This window comes from Doryrhamphus excisus, linkage group LG6, assembly GCF_037039965.1.
Source record: "Doryrhamphus excisus strain RoL-2023G ecotype Guam linkage group LG6, RoL_Dexc_Guam_v1.1, whole genome shotgun sequence".
NCBI classification, from domain to species: Eukaryota; Metazoa; Chordata; class Actinopteri; order Syngnathiformes; family Syngnathidae; genus Doryrhamphus; species Doryrhamphus excisus.
The window spans coordinates 16,234,159-16,247,338 of record NC_136362.1 but is presented as its reverse complement, the minus strand read 5'-3'; the positions used below and the strand labels follow the sequence as shown (position 1 = coordinate 16,247,338).

General features: G+C 41.2%; 1 protein-coding gene across 6 annotated transcripts in view; it reads right to left on the bottom strand.

The window, feature by feature from the left end:
- The window catches only part of kmt2cb (lysine (K)-specific methyltransferase 2Cb), a 61,095-nt gene that overhangs the window by 25,040 nt on the left and 22,875 nt on the right, over window positions 1–13,180 (bottom strand). For 4 of the 6 annotated variants that reach the window (XM_058066382.2, XM_058066381.2, XM_058066379.2 and 1 more), the window contains exons 13-28: window positions 11,782–11,841; window positions 11,042–11,700; window positions 8,561–8,683; window positions 6,619–6,738; window positions 6,391–6,495; window positions 6,118–6,222; window positions 4,582–4,763; window positions 4,330–4,494; window positions 4,149–4,255; window positions 4,006–4,077; window positions 3,648–3,860; window positions 3,129–3,251; window positions 2,758–2,883; window positions 2,521–2,657; window positions 1,514–1,706; window positions 750–842 (exon numbers count right to left, since the gene is read on the bottom strand). In XM_058066382.2, the coding sequence (XP_057922365.2) occupies window positions 750–842; window positions 1,514–1,706; window positions 2,521–2,657; window positions 2,758–2,883; window positions 3,129–3,251; window positions 3,648–3,860; window positions 4,006–4,077; window positions 4,149–4,255; window positions 4,330–4,494; window positions 4,582–4,763; window positions 6,118–6,222; window positions 6,391–6,495; window positions 6,619–6,738; window positions 8,561–8,683; window positions 11,042–11,700; window positions 11,782–11,841 (2,583 nt within the window). The remainder of the gene's footprint in view (window positions 1–749; window positions 843–1,513; window positions 1,707–2,520; window positions 2,658–2,757; window positions 2,884–3,128; window positions 3,252–3,647; window positions 3,861–4,005; window positions 4,078–4,148; window positions 4,256–4,329; window positions 4,495–4,581; window positions 4,764–6,117; window positions 6,223–6,390; window positions 6,496–6,618; window positions 6,739–8,560; window positions 8,684–11,041; window positions 11,701–11,781; window positions 11,842–13,180) is intronic. The other 2 variants (XM_058066384.2, XM_058066385.2) reach the window with 2 other exon arrangements.

The following is a 13,180-nucleotide window of genomic DNA, read 5'->3' as shown; positions in this document are numbered from 1 at the left end:
TTCACTAAACATCTTAAAATAAAGCCTTGAAGTATGCAACCTAACAGTCAGTGGGAGGTGTAAGTGTAATAATTTTGTTGTTTGTTAGTGAATAGGCTCACGTAGCATGATGTTGCTGTTATGTACTAAGTGTAATTTTACAACTGTAGTCTACATACTATGCTAGTGTTGCTAACGTTTGTGCCCTCCTATCCCACTCCTTAATGTTAGTTGCTCTACAGGCTTTATATAAAAAATCCAAGTGCACAATAGTGCTCCTCGGAGCCATACAGGTGTAGACAAACACAGCTAATGAGCATTGAAGCCACAGACCCAAACGACTGTGTTCCCAGTCGGGCTTATTAAAAGTATTTCTAAACTACATTGAAGAAAAAAATATTGTCAAATGTAGTGTCAAATGGTACCTTTGATAAAAGACATCAACAATCTTTTAAATGTGATTCTAAAATTATGATATGCAGTTGTTTTTTTTATGATTCTGAAACAAATATCCCAACAATGTGGGGCAACATGTTACATTGTAGTTTAGTATTGATGTCACTGCAATGGAACATAATGGCCTGCAGAGTTGCAATATTTGTTTAAATATATAACACACATATGGTGATTTCAATATCACATTTCTATATCTGATAGCAGAAAACGTGAAAATGTGTCTGGACGCTGAGGGTTCCCTTTAAAATTGAGACTAAAAGAAACGGATTAGAGGTTTTTGCTGCTGCAAACCGCCTATGGAATTAGAAACGCACCAGAGTCACCGCTTGGCTTTCCGAGCATTCCCAAGATGTCTGCATCAGTATTCAAAACATCAGCTAGATCAACTAATGGCTCCTCAGATGTCTCTGTAAATGAGGGGAGGGGAATAATCAATAGAAAGAAAAAAACAAAAAAGAAATGTCACAAATTATAGCTGATGACGATAAATGGAAATGAGTGGAGAACAACCAATAGAATGCAACAATGAAAACAAATTAAACTTATTGGAAACAGGTACTAGCCACTTATGGAAGAGTGGAAGCTGTGTGTGTGTTTACTTGTGTAAGACGTTGCTGTACATGGGGAAGAGATGGCAACCAATTATCAACAACTGAATGAGGGCAATCATGTACAATCTATAAAGCTAATGCATTTCATCAAATAGTAGCAACCAGCTTGTTGTGCAATTTGGACCCATAAAATTCCCTGCCAGCATGTTGCTTGTGGGAATTTGAAACACATTTAGAAAGCAAGGTTAAGTTTACTTTGAAATGGTAGTACAACTAGTGGCAGCACTGTAAATAGACTTGCAATACCATTGGAACAGAGGTGAGCAGAGTGATTGTGGGAGACTTAAAACTTAAAGGAAAACTGCAAAATATGTGTCCCATCACATGTATTAATTAGCTGTCTATCTTTAGGATGCACAGAAAAGATAAAGTGTTCACATGTTCATGTCTCAGAAGGACTGTGGATGATAGGCGAAAATCCAAATATCGTCAAAACCGTGCCATGTTCTTGAATGATTTTTACGTACGTGCTGCAACTGGTCTGTTAGAGTGGGATGCTGCAGAGGCACTGAGTAGAGGGTCTGACGAAGAGTCCAGGAAGCCGGTGGTGAGGCGCTTCCTCTCAACTTGACTTTGCCCTTCTTCTAGAAAGCCCGACTCCACCCCCTGTTGCCTACTCTGCTTGCTTTTGTCCAGGAGGTCCTTTCCAAAAAACGCCTCCTGAGCACGACAAGGCAAAGCACTTTGTTGACAAGCTCCTCAAGATCAGTCATCACCTGACAACATTATAGCAAAGACACCTTCCCCGTAGAGAGCTTTATAAATGCACTCAAGGACCATGAAAACATAAACCAACAGTAATAATGCAGCTGACCTCACTTTTGTCAGCACCTATGTACCCCCACAAACCACTTATTCCCACAAGTCATCTACAATCTGAGACGACATGTAACTGTGGCAGTCCCAGCTGCATTGGGACACATTAAAAGCCCAATGTGTTACTGTTTGAATAATTAATGCAATGTCTTGGATTGAGTTGGACCTTTAGGTTTGACAGAGCACCGCCCTCTTCCGTTGTGGTGTGATATAGAGCGGCACTGACAGCTGCTTGTGGCTTTCTACACATTATATATCTTGTGTTTTGGCCAACACAAGGTGACAGTGAGATACTGTCTTGAGACAAGGAACATTGAAGCCATCTTCATTTAAGTTTTTTTTTTCTGGTCACTTCACAATCCAGACAAAGAGCAATTTAAAGAGAATGATATTTTAGAGCTGTTTCAGCATGTTAAAAAAAATAAACCTTTGCAAAGGGACTATGTTCTTCAAAGTTGTGTGTTTTCCACACAATGCGTTTTGAATTGCCAACCTTGCTCCGGGCAAAACAGAAGTTAATCTTAAGATATGGCAAGGCACGACTTTACATTACAATACACAAATTCATCTGCAGAACATTAACCATGCTAATGTAGCTATTATCTAAGGAAAATAAGCATTGTATTAATATTTACAAATAGTATTTATGGACTGAGACCTGAAGGTAGGTAGGAAAGGCCTCTTCCAGTTTGGTTTTCTTCTTTCGGTAGCGCTTTTTGATTTTTTCCGCAACTTCTGCTCCGGAAGGTGTCTCATCCACAGGAGTGTTTGGCAGCGCATCGGTCCACCCCCCACCTAAAAAGGGAAAAATGCATTGCGGCTGTTAATTGAAAGCACTTTTATACCATATTATATTATATTATATATATATTATATTATACAAAGCTACACAGACCTTCTTCTTTCCCAAGGTGACACTCTGACACTGAGCCAGATGAGTCCTTTCTGCACAGGGTTCGTTTAGCCTTGCCTGGACCTTGACCTGGGCGGCTTCTCTGGCGCACCATGAACCCACCGATGCCTTGAAAAGATACAGATCATCTTTTTGTTAAAATTTGGATAGGGATAGGCAGATACTTTATTGATCTCCATGACAAATTCAATGTCTGGCATTGAAGTGTATGGCTGAAACCGTTGTTGCCAGCTGAGAAACACTACATAGAGCCCTTGGTCCATCAGAGATGTCAGTACTTTGCTACAGACATTGCATCAGGCTGCCGCATTTTACGCCTCAGAGGAGCTGTCTCCTTCAATCAGGTGCCCTACCCGGCCGGTACGGTTTCCTCTTCCTCTTCTTGCCGCTGTCGACCCCCTTAGAGTCGTCCTCTGCGGGCTCACGTTCTGGGCTGGAGTCAGACTTCCCTTCGCAATCCAGGAGCTCCGTCTCCACTGCACGCAGAGAACACTGATAAAGTGACAGCCCACAAGCAGTGAAAACTAATGACACGCCCACCTCCCTCACAGACAGCAGTGGGGTCAAATCTATTTGAACCCTACTCAGTAGAAAGACATTAGCCTGATTGGAATCAACTTCCATTTCATTTGCTTGTTAACTCAACTGTGGATGCTTCCTGATTTAATCTTATCGCCCAAGGCAGAATGTGAAGGTATCACATATGGTTTCATAAGTCACATACGTTTAATATGGTTAGGTTTACATAGTTTCTCAGCATAATCTACTAATTAGTAGACCTTTATCATTTAGAAGTTATGTATATAATCTAATCAGTTGAATAGCATTGTCTACCTTGACTGTGCAAGCTAGTACTGTTTTGGAATATATACCTCTGTTGTCCTCCATGTCTTCATCACGAGAATGCTCAGAGAGCGGCTCTAAGGGGGCCTGAAGGACCGCAACACTGTTCTGGTTGATTATCTTCAACTTTAGCTTAGGCTTGGGCTTCCTGCGCCGTGATGCAGTGGCAGACAAGCTCTGGAGCTGACAAAGCCCTGACTCAGTCAGGCAAACTCCATCCTGGGTGTAAGTCCTCGACAAATCTGAGAAGACCAAACAATAATATAAATGTGTAAAAACAATAGTGATATTTGTCACTATTACACAGTTGGGAATGGAAGTCATCTGTAGATCAACAGCCTCCTGAATGTATATTTATGGCTTTTGTATGACTCCTACTAAGCTTACCCATTTCTCTTGCTTTGGTGACAATCTGTGTCATGACTGCTGGCTCAATGGTGTCTCTGGTTTTGGTCACAACTGCAGAACAGTAACATTTAAAAACAGGTACTGTTCAAAAGTCAACCCCCATACAGCGAGACTGCTCATACCTTTAGTGGTCTTGAAATTTTGGCACATTGTGCAATCAAAGCAGTTCTCTGCAGCTTTCTCAATATCGTCCTCTGAATGCAGACCTTGACAGGAAGCATGAAACCACCTGTGGACAGAGAAAGAGGTTTAGAAATTGTCCAGTTTTACTGCGGTTTAAAAAAAAAAAAAAAAGCTGCACACCTGTCACATTGTCTGCACTGGACAATGATGGTACCCTCGCTGTAAACAACTTGGCAGCCAGGGCATGTTGAAAGGCTGGCGCAGGGAGCACACTGGGTGTAATTATTTTGCCACTCACACCTCAGACCGGGAGTGGTAGCGCCACACTGCGTACAGGACACACACCTGCAGGGGACAAGGAGGACTGAGGTCATTCTTACCAATTTCACTTCATAGAGGACAGCCGCGTATGACACGTTTGACATGACTTGCCATTTGCACTTCCAGCTGTCTTTCGGTACATTCTGTAAAGGAGGGTCCAGGCAGTAAGTGTGGTAGCTGATATCACAGTCGTCGCACAACAGTAAGCGGCCGGGGTCGGTGGCCTGGCCACAGGCCTCACACACTGTACACTCCAGACAACGCCAGCCTTTACTGAGCACTACCTTTGTGATCTGAGGACGGAAGTAACAACACATTTGTGGATGCAATGTTACACAAAACATTAAGGTTTATGCTTTTTACACATAAATATATAATGTGTGAAGTACAAAGTAGAGCCGGGATGTTGAAACTTTCCAACTGTCCAAAGATCTGCCAAACATCTATCCATCCATTCATTTTCTATGCCACTTATTAGATCTACCTCCTCCTACCTACTAATATCAGGGTACCTCATGATACGATACTATTTGTAATACATGGCTCACGATAATGATATCACGATACTCTATGGAACATAAACACAAAAAAAAATCATAGTTTTTGTTTATAATTTGAACAGTACAATCAGCTATAGTACAAAAACAATGTCACTCTTTTAGGGCAACATAACTAAACAGGACAAAGTATAAATTTGAATAGAAAAATCAACCTCTCTTTTAAACAGATAGGCCTCCATGTTTCTTGAATGAATGTTTGTGAATAAAATCAAAGTAAAATATATTATGATAGCTTAGTCAGCTTGGATAGGCTACTGCTGACTTCATTTTAACTGTATGTATCTTATATTATTCTGCTTTATAGTTTTATGGCATTGACTATGTGGCCTACGTGTGGGCCTACGTGTGAAGCACTTGTCCACCGTGCGGCCTCTTGATACATCTCCTCAATCATATTTTTAATTTGCTCAGAGATATTTTCCTTTGTTTCCATCGCTTCTTTCTCTTCATCAAAGCAGCGTTTTCATCCAATAGTGCCTTAACACTATAACATCCCGCAGAACCTTGATATCATTGCAAGTGCTCTAATTTCCTCCATAGGGTTTTTAACCTCCTTAAGAACAGCACGCAAAGCAGCATTATCATCTCGCCATCCCTTGATATCACCTGTAGTGTCTTGGTGTCCTTGCGCAGTGCTCTATTTGTGTATGACTTCATCATGGATTGCCATGGGTTTTTCCATTGAGACTGTAATTCTGCACTTGTACATATCCAATCTGTGTTAGCAGGCCTTAAATCTTGCTTTGCTTGTGCTACAGTTCAGGCTGGTAGCTCTCTCATCTCCCACTTTGAGGTGTGAAATAGCATCAAATGATTAGTCTTGAGAAGATCTTCAAATTCTGTAATTGGGCCTACATCCGATGCACCATCCTCCTCAACCAACAGCCTAACTGGCCTTTTCTGATTTTGGACCCGGATTTTCAAGGCCTGTATCATTTTTGCTTTGGTTGGCACTGTTGCTAGGCAACCACCTAGAACTTCAGCAGCTAGCCGGTTATCTTATACTTGTCACTTGTTTGTTTCAAGTAATCTGTACCCACACTACCTTTGTGATCTACCGGTTAATGTAATGGGAACCGGAGCATACCTTTATGCCTACGCAAAACGGATGGTAGCACTGGCCACATTGAGCACAGGCTAAAAGACGGCCTTCTGCACCAAGGCCAAAACTCCCACACACCACGCACATGTCCTGCAGGAAAGAAATAGTCATTGGTAACCCATTGAATGAAGAACTGACCAAGATAACAATACAAAAAAAGCACAGTATAACAATGTAATGTTTAATAATGTAATTGTTAGCCTGAATGCATACAGGTAAAGGTATAGGTAAAGGGTATATTGAAAAACAAGCAAGCACCTGCTTGAGTGTGAAACTGTCATTGCTGGAAAATATCACAACTGTATTGTGCATGGCGTTCTCCTCCTCCTCCTTGATGGGGTACGGTGTTTCAATTGTGGTGATCTATTGTGAAAAAAAGAGAGGCATGATTATTCACAACAGAGTAACAGAGTTATTACCTGGAAATATTGAGGGATATTAAAAAAAATATAACTTTTTTGCCTTGGTTGCTACTAAAACACCTACCCCAGGGTTGATGATGCTGGGACACACTCCACTCTTGCCCCTGGCCCTGCCGCGTCCAGCCCGACCCGACAAACCGGCTCCTCTCGGCCTTCGCCTTCCTGGGAAGCCCGAGCCTCGACCCTGTGGAAGAAAGGTAACGATCAGCAAATGCACGCCATCACATGTGAGAGGTGGATATAGACCCACTGTGGGCGTGGGAACATCTATTTTCAATATACCTGCTGAGTACACCCTGGACTGATCACCAGTCAATCAGACGGCAACCGTGAACCACACAGTGAGCAGGAATTAAGGCCAGCTGCAAATTTAGGTATGGGAACTACTACACTACCACCATCAATCCTGCTTAACTCTAAAGTTTGCTAACATTGCTCAAACAGTTAAATATAGGTTTAATTTCCCTTGTGGCACAATAAAGTCTCTCTACGTCAAATGACTAAATTAGGTTTGTATATAACTGCCAGGTGCTGACTTCAATACAACATACAATCCAAAATAGACATCTCTGAACAGTCTGTCTGCAGAGCCGCAATACGAGAGACTGATGTTCTACAGTGTTTGCCGTACCATATTAAAAATATAGTAGTAATACAAGTTTCACAATAGCTCTTGCAAATTTCATCGAAATTATGTCAAACCTTTCACTCCACGACCGGCTCTAATCCCAAAACTTGTCCACTCTACTGAACTTCTGACAGACTTTCAATACTACATATTCAACCCGAAATGGATCCTAGATGAGAAAATACATACACTATGATCTAGTGTCCAAAGACAACTGACTAAATCAAAAAACGCAAACAAATCCCCCGACAAAAGTAGATAATGCAAATGCCCCAATGAATGGCTCTACTGAATAAATCAGTGCATGGTCTACGAAAGCAAATAAGGGTTTCTAATGAGCGATGTGTCAAAAAAACATCAGCATCAACACAGGTGTGGCTGAAATGCAACCTATTGATCTACCTAAAAATCCAACAAGGCCAGTAGCTGCATTTGAACATCATGAGTTGTTGGCATTTAGCAGGTTGATCTACTGCTGCACGGGCTATAAAATGTTGGTTACGCTTCTCAGCTGTTGGTTTGAAATGGTGCATGTTACACTTGCTTTACCGTTTACTATGAGTCGTCAGCGGTATAACAACATTGGTTCTGTTGCTGCCTCTTGTGCAATATACTTGTTAGTTAATGACCATTTGGTCAAAGAAAGATTGCCTTTACACTTTCCCTTTCTAAGTACTCCAAATCATTAAAGGTGACCTGTTGTGCTTTTTCCACTTTTCTGACCAATAAATGTAGCTAGAATGGTGTATTCTTGTGTTAAACAATGCCAAAGTTTCAGATAATGAGGTTCGTACATTTGGAAGTGAGGCCTGAAAGAAGTTCGAGTAAATAAATTAAGACAGACGTTCTGGAAATCCAAGGAAATACAGCTGGAATAGGTGCAAATTCTGGAAGACCTAAGAAGCTTTCTGTGTGGGTGAGCATAATAGGTCCCCTTTAAAGTTAAAACAATGAAGTTTTCACATTTTGGCAATAACAGCCTCTCTCCAATTATCACCTGCTTTCAATCCACTTTGCAATTCAGGTAATTAAACTGCCCTCCCCTCCGGCTATGATTACAACATTTATAGTGTTATTAAAATCATAATAAGACAAATATTTGACCAAAATCTGCCAGGAAACAATGATTGCTCACTATTATTATCAACATTTCTCTGTAATGTCCATACCGTGTGTTTCTAATGGCCACTGCAAATACAAAAACTATTCTATTTATTGCAGTATTTGTTTTTCAATTGGCCTCTGAGCTGCTCCGACTCAGCAAAGTGTTGAGAATTAATGTAGGAAATCATATCAACTATAGTGTCATTCAAGAACACTCAGAGGGTGTATGTCACTACAGTAACCAGGGGATCATCTGGTGAGCCATGGTATTTACCACTCTGATGCTCCAGCCGGGGATGCCAGGGTAATGCCTGGTCTTTGGGACATCCCACCCCTCTGGCTGGTCTGGGGACCAGGACAAGGGGGAACTCACACTGCTATGGGGGCTCCATGCACCCTAAGGCAGGGGGAGGGGAGGTGAGAGAGTGAGAGTGAGAGTGAGAGAAAGAGAGAGAGAGGGAGGGAAGGAGGGCGACAAAATGCAGCAAAGTAAAAACAAAGCCAGCAAAAAAATAAAATGTACAAAAGAATGATGTTAGAGTGAGATGTTGTGAGTTTGTAATGTAGCCATATGCCAATTATTATTTATGCAACAATGCAAACATAGATTGTTAACTGTTGTGTTAAAGTGACTCTTGGGTTTCCATGCACATTGGCTTCTTTTTAGTACAGATGTTAAATGCAAAGCCAAACTGTGTTAACTGTCATTCATGCAGCTACAGCATCGAGACAAATAAGCAGCCTTGAAATGATGCAGTTTGACTTTTACAAGCGGAGAAATGGCGTCAGCAGGGGAGCACAGACAAATGTGCTGTCATCTACTGGAAGACCTGAAGTAGACTTCCTCTAGCTTAGTTAACAAAAGGTGTTAGGCTGAGTTATCATTTTCAGTGATGGTGCTAAGTACATGACTCAATGAAATCTGAAAGGACGGAGTCAACTAACGATCTATGCATCCAGGGGATGCCCCATGTAAAACAATACATTGTGAACAAAAACTTGTGTTTAAAATCAAACTCGCAAAAAAATGGTTGCTGCATTCTAACCCTGGGAGCATTTGAGATGTGTTCCACTGTACAGCTTATCGTTATTTGATATTTTTGCAACCTCATTAAAAAAAAGTTTTCACAGTTCGATACTGGTCTCTTTCGTGTCGATGTGTGACAGTCACTCGCATTTTTATTTTTGATAGAGTTTCAGTGACATCACTTGCCGTGATTTATATATTTTTCATTTATGACCATAAAATTGTCAATAACCATAAGTTAAAGACTACATGAATACGGTCATTAAAACATAAGTAGACCACCCTCATTTCTTCAGTTTCTTGGTCACCTGGTACAATTAAAGGTATGCGTGTCCGGACAAATACAATGATGACAACAAAGATATTGGCAGTACAATGCCTTAAGTCTTATTTTTGTTGTCATAATGCCTGTCACAATAATGGATATATTGATTTATTGAGTGTATCAAGTGAGTGTATGCACGTCTGCACTATCTGTGCTACACCGTCTGGATGACAAAAGGGTTCACTCTCCATGTGTCTGTGTGCATCGGCTCTATATGAAATGAACACAGAAGAGAGTGAGCATCTTTTCGGCTATTAAGTCTCTTTGTGCCAGTAGCGAGGCTACACAGGTGCTAGCAGTTAGCAAGCAGACACAAATATGAATTAAGCAACAAAGTTGATATTCTGTAAGCTGAATGCCACAGTTCCAGTGTAAATTTGCAGCACAGCCTTCCTCCCGACAGTCAACATTTACTCAATATTAAACGAAACAAAACAAAATGGTGCGTGTTCAGTGTCGAGCACTGTGGTCCAGGTTGTAATGCACAAGAAGTGGTGATGCGCAGTGTTGTATTCATTACATGTGTTAATTATAACAATATCATACCATACCACCATCAAAAGGAGTTTAACACTACAATTTATTTTTTCATCGAGACTACACTGAATTTTCCAGTGACCTACATAATTTAGTCCAGGGGACTCACTACATTGAAAACCTATCAACATTACTGCATTTACAGCATTTATGATGGATGGGAATTAGACTGCATTTTCTTGATCAATTGGTAAAATTAATATCTGACTACTTGACAGCGCCTCTGCTGATTGTAGTTCTGCACTCCAGTTTGCCTCAATTACTTCAGGATGTGATTATTCAACAATTAATTTTGATTCTTAAAGAGTAATTAATAGATTATTATGCACATCCCTAATATCTATACGATTAAAGCATCATTCATTCCCAAGTCTGTTGTTCGGTTCAGTTTTGAATAGGGGCATTGATATTAGAACTATTTTTTTAAGCAAGCCACTACACTGATGAGGAACTGCCGTACATGGCAATGACAATAGTGGTTGCTGGCGACTACAAACTTTCCATCTCTTAGCAGCCAGGTGGTGAGATGATGTAATGTGGACATGAAATGAACAAATTGGTGAAGTTGGGAGGTGGTTGGTAAACAGCTTTGGTCAACGTTTCATCATATGAAAAGGGACAAAAACTGACAAAGTATCGTTCTTCACCTGTTCTCCATCCATTTTTCTGCAGAAATGTTTCCATAAATGTACTCAAAACCTGGACTGAGAACTATTTCATTTACCATTATACACAACCTCAACAGTAAAGTCAGCCTCAAAACCAGACCAGTGTCACCACCGTCATATAGTGCAGTTGAGAAGACACCAACATTTTAAACAGAAGACAATCAGTCAGTGTTGTGTAAAATAGAAACAGATTCCAACCTGTTTGACTCGTGGCCTCCCAGGAGAGAACTTCCTCTTGGTGATGGCTGGCTTTCCCATTCCAATCTTCGGGGTAAGTGGTATAAGGGTAGTGATGGGTATTACAATGCCGTGGTCGCCCAACGTCATAGGTGTTTCTCGAGGAGTTATCCCTCGGAGCACTGGTGAGGAATGGCAAGGAGTTGAAACCATCTCGGCCAACTGCTCTACAGTTGTCTTCAGCGGTTTCTCCTCCACCGACAAGGTGGGAAATGAAAGATGTGGCTTGTTCTCTGATGCATGGTCAGGCTTCACTGAGGACTGATGAAAAGTATCTCCCCTCCTGTCCTGAAGGTCTTTAGGAGTACTTCCCAAAAAAGAAGCCATGGCTACATCCAAACACAAAGGCTGGGACAGTGAGATTTCCATTTGTTGGTCCGAGAGAGGTACTGATACAGTATTTGGTTCTTTGGTGGTTGAGATGATGGCCTTATAATCCTTTGTGCTGGGGGTGACCATACCCTGCTTGGGGGAGGTCTCTGTATTTGCTGGCTTGGTTTGTAAAGTGATTTCCTGTTTTGGTTGTGCCTCAATAGGAAGTTGGGCCTCCTGGCTCAGAACCACTGCATCCACAGGACTGTTAGCCGATATGACATTGATTCTTGCTGCTTGTTTGATTTCTGAAAAACAAAACAGCTGTTATGACAATTGCTTTGGATATCAGCGCATCACTTACAAAAACACAAGGTTACACAACAAACCTGCTTGGAATTCTGTGGGTTCGCACACTTCTCTGTCAACGTCTCGTCCCACAGAGACTTCTACACAAAAGAAAAAAAGAGAGATTTACACAAGTGTTTGCTTTGGAGATGCTAGCACTGCCAAGAGTAATGTGTGATTTGTTCATTAATAAATAAGAATGTAGCAGGCACTACTAAAACTTGCCAATTTATGACCGTTAAAATGCAAGACGGTAGTAATTTACTGTATTTTGGCTTAAAGCATTGATTTATGAACCCTAAATCTTATGAATGTAGTAATTTATAGTGTTTTGTTTTAACACTCTGATGATTTTGGCACTATTTATTTTACATGCATGGCTTTACTGATAGATAAGCTTTAGTACGTCAAATTCCACTGGAGAAAATTAGTTTAGTTTATACCTAATTACATTACCGCTAAGCATCACTTTGACATCAAATCGTTTTAAGTCTATAACTAATTGATCTGAACGACTATTTTAATTGCTGAAGTAAATTAAAGTTGTGACAGTGTTATTGAAATGAGTGTGCTGTGGGTTTTGACTTTCTATTGATTTCTTAGATATATAACTGGCAAGGAACGATCATATTACAATCATTCTATGACAACCCATCACCCACCCCCACAAAGTTGTAAACCAAGGGGTCTTATTGCTGTTCGGTGGTATAGTTAAATCTCAATTCGACTGTCTATTTAGTTACTTAGTGTCTGTCTTTCAATTAGAGGTTTGGTATTAAAGAATGAAGAGAACTGAAGCAGTCCTGGCTTTCTCACACACACACACACACGCAAGCAAGCACGCACGCACGCAAGCACACACACTGCGTAAGATACAAAAACAGTAGACATCGGTTTACTGGGGTCACCCACCATTTCCATTCACAAGTTACCATGTCATACTGACACTAACACACACATATGCACCTGCAGAAGCAGCTCTGCCAAGGAAAGCAGTAACCATGACAACCAGCACATCCCAGGGCCTGTGCTCTGGGGCTCATGACTGTGCAGCTTGCAGGTGCTCATCCGGTGCCCATGCCAGAAAGTCATTTAGGAGATGGCCCCTCCAAGCCTCTTCAGCGTTCAGCTATTGACCAAGCTGAACACACACTCTCATTCATATTAATGCCCCACCCTCCCCCAACCCACGCTACAGTGAATGAGGTGATGTTTAGATAAATACACTGCTTTGATGAAAGCAGCAAAGGCTTCATGGCAGGCTTCCGGTAAAGACATTCAGCTGTGTCTCCTTTTTCTACAATATTAAGGATGCAGAATTACATTGGACAAGCCCTTAAGCATGCTTGATTGGACACGACAATGATGTAACTGACGGTCATAGAGATGTTCAGCGTTGTGGGCAGTTAGCACGCAGTTGTGAATGAGCCAGTGTGACTC